Raw genomic sequence first — 9,333 nt, forward strand, 5'->3', positions numbered from 1 at the left:
TATCAGCATCGCTGGAGAACATGGATAAGCGATGTTTCGGGTCAGAATCCCTTTTCAGACTAATGAACGGTTCTGACCCGCAACGTCGCCTATCCCTGTTCTGCCGGGAAGCTCTCTGCTCCGCTGTGTTACTCAGCATTGTTGGTTTAATTGAATTGAATGTCTTTATTTTTGTCATTCAAAATCAAGTTTGAACAAAATGTCGTTACCATGCAGTCATAACAGTAAAAAAACAAGAAAACACACAATTAAACAGTGACTGTCCTTCAGGAATCTCCTCACTGTGATGGATGGTAAAAACGTCTTATCCCTCCCTTGCTTCTTCCCCCGCGGTCAGGCAGTCCAACTGATGCGTCGGGGCGATCGAGGCTACCAATATTGAAGTCCCCGCCGGGCGACGGAAGATCCCGCTGCAGTTGTTAAGTCGCGCGGAGCGATGAAAGGCCCTGCGAATGAGCCGATCCAAGCCTCACGATTCCGGGCGGACGAAGCTGCTGTTGCTGGAGCTCCCGTAAATCGGTCGCCAACCGAGGATTATCGATATATAGGTGACGTTTCTGGTCGGGAGACTTATTCACATACAGTAAAATCCTGTGCGAAGCTCTGGTTAGCATGTTACGAGCAGTATTTGCGCGCAGCGGCCGTAATGGTGGCGCGGCACAATGCAGCCTCGCTGTGGAAGATATTAATTTTCAGGGAAATAAAGCGAAATAAACGAAAAGTTACAGACTTCACAGGTTTGCTTCAAGAGACTTTATTGCATGATATCATGGAGAGATGACTGCAGAAACTGCTCACCAGTTCTCTGACTTCCAAGCAGAATTAGCCAACAGTTATAATGTGCAGTAAATAATTTGTATTTACTTTTGTTCGATACTAATCTAGAAAAACATTATTTCACCACATGGGTTCCAATTATTTCATTAGTCATAACATACAGTTCGCTTATGTTAATCTTTTATCTCAACAGATGGTTAATACAAATGAAACGCAAAACAAGGGAATCTTGACGTTATTCTATCTCGTCTTTCAAGCGGTCCACGCTAGCATCCCCATTTCGAGCCGATAATACGCCTCCCATTTACTGCAAAGTATCTAGGCCACGAGCGGTCGTGGCGCGGGTGATGTACTGTAACCTCTCATAAATGTAAACAAGCTTCGTTAGCTCCTCCCATTTCATGTTACATTTACCATCCACAATTCGTCACATTCCCAGACTGGAGGTAATAAGTCGAATCTTACTTTGTTGATACTCGCAAACTTCTTCTGCACCTGGTCAAGCGAGTGCTGCCAATTGTCACATCCAAACCACCCTTTCGTTACCTTGTTCAATTCCAGTTAAATAATGAAGATTATTATTTTTTCTTCCACACGCGCCAACAGTCTGTCTAGTCCCTAATAGGAAAGATATTGTCAAGCTTAAAAGTTATAGGAAATAAATGTTCAAGCTTGAAAGTTATAGAAAATATATTGTCAAGCTTGACAAGGTTCAGAAAAGATTTACGAGGATATTGTGAGTGAGCATCGCCGGAAATTGGAGTAGCAGCACCTCATATCCCGCTTGAGCAGTCTGCACCTTAGCGGCATAAACATTGAATTCTCCAATTTCCGGTATCCCTTGCTGTCTCCTCACCTTTCTCAATTCTCCCTCAGCCCTCGGGCTCCTCTTCTTCCTTTTTTCATTTCTTCTCCGCACCCTCCATCAGTCTGAAATAGGGTTTCGACCCGAAACGTTGCATATTTCCTTCACTCCATAGATGCTGTTGCACCCGCTGAGTTTCTCCAGCACGTTCGTCTATTTACGAGGATGTTGCCAGGACTAGACGGTGTGAGCTGTAGGGAGAGGTTGAGTAGGCTGGGTCTCTATTCCATGGAACGTAGGAGGATAGGGGAGATCTTATAGAAAGATACAAAACCATGAGAGGAATAGATCGGGTAGACGCACTGAGTCTTTTACCCAGAGTAGATGAATCGAGGATCAGAGGACAAAGGTTTAAGGTGAAAGGGAAAATATTTAATAGATTTCACATATGAGGGAATGGAACAAGCTGCAAGAGGAGGTAGTTGAGACTGTCCCATCGTTTACGAACAGCTGGATAGGTATATGGATAGGACAGGTTTGGAGGGTTAAAGACCAAGCGCAGACACGTGGGACTCGGGTAGCTGGGACATTTTTCGCCGGTGTGGGCGAAGTGGGCCGTGGGGCCTGTTTCCACACTGTATGACTATCTTTGTTGTTTTTGTCTGAAGTTAAATGTTGCTTTTGTGTATCTTTAGTTTTGTATCGTGTGGGGAGTGGAGGGGAGGGGGAGGGGTAGGGGGGAGGGGGGCGGCTTGGTTTATCTATCTCCTCGATGAATATGCGAATTTTTCCTTATCGTATCCCCGTCTGCACAGCGGCCTAACATAGTGGAGCTGGCGGCTCTTGCTGGGGATCGAGCTTGCGAGCTCCAACCGGGAAGCCCGCGGATTTAATATCCGAAACTCCAACTGTGGGAGCCTGTTGAATTTAACATCGTGGGGCTCGCGTCCCTGTTTAGAACCGGCTTTCGGAGCTCTTAGCCGCAGGAACTTCGGCCGCCCCGATCACGGGAGCTTCGAACGCCCCGACATGGGACCTTCAATCGCCGGCTGCGGGAGCTTCAATGGCCCCGACTGCGGGTGGTTCGACTCCCCAGACCGCGGGAGATAAATGTGGAAAGACGATAAGACTTTATTACCTTCCATTACAGCGAGGAATGTGCAGGAGCCATTGTGAAGGGTGTTTATGTTAAATGTGTGTGGTTGCATGCGTTGTTGCTGTTTTGGTATGACTGTATGGCAAAACAAATCAATCGTATGGTTTCCCTTCCCTCTCCGGGCACTTTCCGCAAGAAATGCAACGCCTGCCCCTTTACCCCCCCCCCCCCCCCCCCCCCCCGACTCCATTCAAGGACCCAAGCAGTCGTTCCAGGTTCGACAAAGGTTCACCTGTATCTCCTCCAACCTCATCTACTGCATCCGCTGCTCTAGATGCCAGCTGATTTACATCGGTGAGACCAAGCGGAGGTTGGGCGATCGTTTCGCCGAACACCTCCGCTCAGTCCGCAAGAACCTACCTGAACTCCCGGTGGCTCAGCACTTCAACTCCCCCTCCCATTCCCAATCCGACCTCTCTGTCCTGGGTCTCCTCCATTGCCAGAGTGAGCAACAGCGGAAATTGGAGGAACAGCACCTCATATTCCGCCTGGGTAGCCTGCGGCCGGCGGGCATGAACATTGAATTCTCCCAATTTTGCTAGCCCTTGCTGTTTCCTCCCCTTCCTTAACCCTCGAGCTGTCTCCTCCCATCCCCCCGCCCTCGGGCTCCTCCTCCTCCCCCTTTTCCTCCCCCCCAATATCAGCCTGAAGAAGGGTTTCGGTCCGAAATGTCACCTATTTCCTTCGCTCCATAGATGCTGCTGCACCCGCTGAGCTTCTCCAGCATTTTTGTGTACCGCATGATTTATTTACTTTTGGTTTTCATACATGGCTCATAAAACCAATTACAAGTATAATTACAATCACAATTATACTTACATTTACAATTGCAATAACGATTTAATTACAATCTGATGGAGTGACCAAAAGTGTCAATTTCAGCCCGAGAAAGCTGGTACAGTTGCTGACTCGCAAATAAAAATATGCCTGTTCGAGTCTAAGCTTGAGTGCAGTCGCTGTACAGTTCACCAATTCTCCAGATGGGGCGTATATTTTCTCTGTGGGCTCGGTTTCTTGCCACATTCTAAAGCTGTGCGTTTTTGCACGTTCATGTGCATTTGCAATTTTCTCATATTGCGTAGAGATTGGACAATAAAGTGGAATAACATAGAACTAAACACGCGCCGAGGCATGTACCATCGAGACTACAGCCGCCGTCGGCCGCCACACCCACTCGGCCGCTCCCAGGCCGAAGGTACTGATGGCGAAGCTCCACCTACCCGAACAGTTTCACCCGTTGATCCCACACCGTGCCTGTCGACGCCACTGCCAGCTTTACCCCATACGCCGTCCACCGGCGGGCCATTGATTCCACCGTTCCTTCCCTCTCATCCGGCCACCAGCGGATCGGATCTATCGGCTCACATCGGTTCCAGGCCCTGTTCCATGCAGAGGGCTCCATAATGCCAGCCCCAAGAGGTTCATGTTCATAAACTCATAAGTCAATAGGTTCATTAGTGATATAAGCTAAATTAGGCCATTCGACCCATCACGTCTACTCCACCGTTCAATCATGGCTGACCCATCATCCCCTCCCAACCCCATTGGTCTGCCTACTCCCCATAACGATCGACACCCGTACTAATCCAGAATCTATCGCTCTACGCCTTATAAATATCAAATAACCTGCTCGCCATGGGCTTCTGTGGGAATGAATTCCACAAATATACCACCATCTAACGAATGGAATTCCTCCTCATCTCTTTCCTATTGGAACGCCCTTTAATTCTGATGCTATGTCCTCGTGGAAACATCCACTACACGTCCGCTCTAAACTGGCCTTTCACTATTCATATAACCATATAACAATTACAGCACGGAAACAGGCCATCTCGACCCTTCTAGTCCGTGCCGAACACATAATCTCCCCTAGTCCCATATACCTGCGCTCAGACCATAACCCTCCATTCCCTTCCCATCCATATAACTATCCAATTTATTTTTAAATGATAAAAATGAACCTGCCTCCACCACCTTCACTGGAAGCTCATTCCACACAGCTACCACTCTCTGAGTAAAGAAGTTCCCCCTCATGTTACCCCTAAACTTCTGTCCCTTAATTCTCATGTCATGTCCCCTTGTTTGAATCTTCCCTACTCTCGGTATATATTTTTAAAGACTTCATCCTTCTAAACCCCTCTCCGGATTTCCAACAGGTTAACTCAGTAATGGCACCACCCGTACACGACAATTAATAATCTGAGTACACAGTATTCCCCCAATGCACTTCATCCGAGCATTTCTAGACCCCCTTTCCTGCCCACAGCCCTCGCCATTGTGGTGTTTTCACAATCCCCTCTTGCCTCGCTCTTTTGGATGCATTATAGTGGGTCTTCCAAAGGCGCCTTATCTTCTTCTCCCGGCATCCACACGTCTAAGAAGGCCCCACCCACTCCCTCAACCCGTACTTCCGCCATGATGTGCAGCACTTCCTCCGCTCCCCCGTTTTTGTTTTATTTTCTATGGGAAGGGGCTTTGCCTCCCAGTAATGACACATTTTACCGTCTCCAACATTTCCCCTCCACTTGGCCTCACCCTACCGGCTTTCGCCCTCACTGGACTATGTTACCTCGAACGGCCGCCGCGACATCAACCATTTTCAATTCTCGATCCAAATCCACGCTGGACTCACCCGTCTCAATTCATAACCGTCCTTTCTCTCAACAAGAATCCGGACATTTTTATTAAACCACCAACAAGGGAGATGCGGCTGTACTATGGCGGGCTGACGTCTACGGTGTGCTTTCCAGGCATCAGCTTTCGGGCACATTTCCAAATCTGCCCCTCGACTAGTTCACTGCAGTGTATTGTCATGGTGTAGATACATGATGAGGAGATAACGTTTAGTTCAAGGTAAAGCCACCGAAGTCCGATCAAGGAGAGACCGAGCGTCACCAAAGAGATATATAGTAGTTCAGCATTGCTCTCTGTTTGTGATAGGATTATTCAGCTGCCATCAGCCGAAGTTTCTTCCCAGCTGTTATCAGGCAGCTGAATCATCCTATCACAACCAGAGAGCAATGCTGATCACACAGACCATCCCCTCTCAGAATGTTTCTGATTTCACCGCCTCCGATTGTCTCCTCTCCACATCCTCAAACGGTTTCCGAATCCCACACTCCTCGCTTCTATCACCACCCCAAAATATACAATGCAGACGGGCCTGGCAGACGCATTGTTTCTCCCATTATTTATGCCTGCTTCTATCCTGCTGAACTGATCTCGATTCTACTTTTCTCGATTCAATCCCATCGCTCCTTGTCCGTTCCATTCCCACCTGCGCCCAAGATCTCTAAAATACATTTCAGTCTCTAGATACTGTTGTGCAATTTTCACCATGAACGTCCAGACCCTTCAGTACCCCATCCTCCACATTGGTTTCAAGGCCCTCCAGTTCTTAGAAATATAGAAACCATTCGGCCCTTCGAGTCTGCACCGCAATTCAATATGATCAGGGCTGACTCAGTATCCTGTACCTGCCTTCTCTGCATACCCCCTGATCCCTTTAGCCACAAGGGCCACATAGAAACATAGAAAATAGGTGCAGGAGTAGCCAATTCGGCCCTTCGAGCCTGCACCGCCATTCAATATGATCATGGCTGATCATCCAACTCAGTAGCCTGTACCTGCCTTCTCTCGATACCCCCTGATCCCTTTAGCCACAAGGACCACATCTAACTACCTCTTAAATATAGTCAATGAACTGGCCTCAACTACCTTCTGCGGGAGAGAATTCCAGAGATTCACCACTCTCTGTGTGAAAAAATGTTTTCCTCATCACGGTCCTAAAAGATTTTCCCCTTATCCTTAAACTGTGACCCCCTTGTTCTGGACTTTCCCAACATCGGGAACAATCTTCCTGCATCTAGCCTGTCCAACCCCTTAAGAATGTTGTAAGTTTCTATAAGATCCCCCCTCAATCTCCTAAATTCTAGCGAGTACAAACCGAGTCTATCCAGTCTTTCTTCATATGAAAATCCTGACATCCCAGGAATCAGCCTGGTTAACCTTCTCTGTACTCGCTCTATGGCAAGAATGTCTTTCCTCAGAGTAGGAGACCAAAACGGTACGCAAAACTCACCAATGTACAACTGCAGTAGAACCTCCCGGCTACTATACTCAAATCCTTTTGATATGAATGCTAACATACCATTCGATTTCTTCACGGCCTGCTGCACCTGCATGCCTACTTTCAATGACTGGTGTACCATGACACCCATGTCTCGTTGCACCTCCGCTTTTACTAATCGGCCATTCAGATAATAGTCTACTTTCCTGATATTGCCACCAAAATTGCAACCTGGATCTTCCTCGATCATAGACCATTCAATGTCCCTCTATTAACAATCGCCTCCGTTGGTGGAATTTATCCGTGCCCAGGACAACTTTGGACTCCTCTCACTTTGTCCACGTCAGCGTGTATTCAATGCGTGAATGGATGCCAGGTTCATTCGAATGGGCCCTAGCTACGCCTGTCTTTTTGTCGGTTACGCCCAACATTTATTGTACATTGACCCTATCCGCAAACATTTTCACCGTTGCATTTATGGCTGCATCAGGGCTTGCTCCTCCATCCGTGAAATTTCATTAATTTCTTTTTTTTTGTTTTTGTTTATTTTATTAGAAGTTAGTACAATACAAAACGATACAGTGGGACCTAATTTTAGGTGCCAACTATGTCATAACGTAGTTATACATTCTATGTACAACCTCTAGTTTTATGTTTTTGGAAAGGAAATAAGAAAGACAAGAAGAAGAAAATGGAGCGGAGAAAAAGAGGAAAAAATAGATAGTAGAACATAGAAAAACATGAAGTGTGTATATAAGAAAAGAAAAAGTGGAAAGTAGAAATAGGAGAAAAAGACCCTTAAAAGAGAAATTTTCAAATCTTTATTCGGAGATGTAAATCTATCCATGACCTGACCTGAAAACAGTAATCTTTACGGTACCGCTGCATCACATGATTCCATAAAGTCGATAAAAGGAGACCAATTACTTAAGAATTGGTGATATTTATCTATTAGTCGGAGTCTCATTTCTTCAAGGTGTGCTATGTCCATCATATTCCTAATCCACATTTTAACAGTTGGTATAGCTGTATTTTTCCAAAATTTAAGTATCAATTTCTTTCCAATTATTAACCCATAATTAAAAACAAACTTTTTGGTCTTTATTTAAATTGATGTCTTCTACTATTATTCCAAATATAATCCATTCCGTATTCGGTTCTATTATTGACTTGAAAAGCTTTGTAAATATATCAAATATATCGCTCCAAAATGTATTCAACTTTGTACATCCTACAAATGAATGTGTTATATTAGCGTTTTGAAACAGACATTTATCGCATCTGGGAGAGACGTTTGGGTAAAATTTATTCAACCTCGTTTTTGAATAATATAGTCTACATAATAGTTTGAATTGAATTAAATTATGCCTTGCATTCATGGAACGATTATGTGTGTTCATCAGATACTTTTCCCATCTATCCTTCGGGATCTTTATCAATAGCTCATGTTCCCAATATTCTCTTAGTGCCTCTGTTGAGGGTAATTCTCTATTTAATATCATCATATAATATATAATATTATAATATCTATATATATATAACTCAAATCAGTCCGCCTACCGTCCGGCTGCAGTCCGGCTGCATTTCTGCCTTTGATTCATTGCCACGCCCAATTCAGACGCTCAATCTCCGAGATATTTTCCATTTCGGTAGAGATTTCGCTTTTCTTTCTAAGTATCCGCTCCTCATTTCATTTCGTCGTCTTGAAGTACATGTTTTTAATCAAATCCTTCTCCCCCCCCCCCCCCCCCCACCCACCCCCATGTATTTCAAAAATAAATAGGCTTCTCCATTTACATGTCAGCTTCCAACACACTTCGAAACAAAGTTGCAAGAGAGGAACACTGAACTTTTCACTGCAGCAGCAGGCAGGGGAGGGCTGCAATCTTACATTTGGGAACGGGCTCAGTTCCAATGGAGGAGACGGGTGCATGGCGGAATATTGGGTTGGGGGATCACACCATTGGGGGAGCAGACCCAACGGGTCTGCACTTGGACTAGTAATATATAAAACTCAAATCAGTCCGCCTGCAGTACGGATCCCTTCCTGCCTTTCGATTCGTTCCCGTCGTGCGATGTCACAATGCCCGATGCTCGCGGACGTCCAATCGGGATGGATCCATTTACATATGCCTTTGCACCAGCCCCAGCCCCTGGTGACCGTGTCATCGTGTGATGTCACAATGCCCAAAGACATTATTGCCATAGAGGGAGTACAGAGACGGTTCACCAGACTGACTCCTGGGATGGCAGGACTTTCATATGAAGAAAGACTGGATAAACTCGGCTTGTACTAGCTAGAATTTAGAAGATTGAGGGGTGATCTTATAGAATCTTATGTTTCTATGTTTCCCTCTCCTCACCCCTCTCCCTCTCCCACCCATCCCTCACTCCCCCACCCCCCTTCGCTCTCTACCCCACCCCCTTCCCTCTCCCCCCGCCCCCTTCCCCTATCCCTCTGTCCCTCTTCCATCACTCCCGCTACCCCTCTCCACCTCCCTCCCCACTCTTCCACTTCTCTCCCCC

At 46.2% G+C, this 9,333-nt stretch overlaps 1 protein-coding gene across 1 annotated transcript in view; it reads right to left on the reverse strand.

Moving 5' to 3' along the window:
- Window positions 1–3,954: 3,954 nt before the first annotated feature.
- LOC129716033 (H-2 class I histocompatibility antigen, Q9 alpha chain-like) overlaps window positions 3,955–9,333 on the reverse strand; it is a 17,247-nt gene continuing 11,868 nt past the window's right edge. Inside the window, exon 4 of the mRNA XM_055665911.1 lies at window positions 3,955–4,117. Within this exon, the coding sequence (XP_055521886.1) occupies window positions 3,955–4,117 (163 nt within the window). The remainder of the gene's footprint in view (window positions 4,118–9,333) is intronic.

This window comes from Leucoraja erinacea, unplaced genomic scaffold (genome assembly GCF_028641065.1).
Source record: "Leucoraja erinacea ecotype New England unplaced genomic scaffold, Leri_hhj_1 Leri_161S, whole genome shotgun sequence".
NCBI classification, from domain to species: domain Eukaryota; kingdom Metazoa; phylum Chordata; class Chondrichthyes; order Rajiformes; family Rajidae; genus Leucoraja; species Leucoraja erinaceus.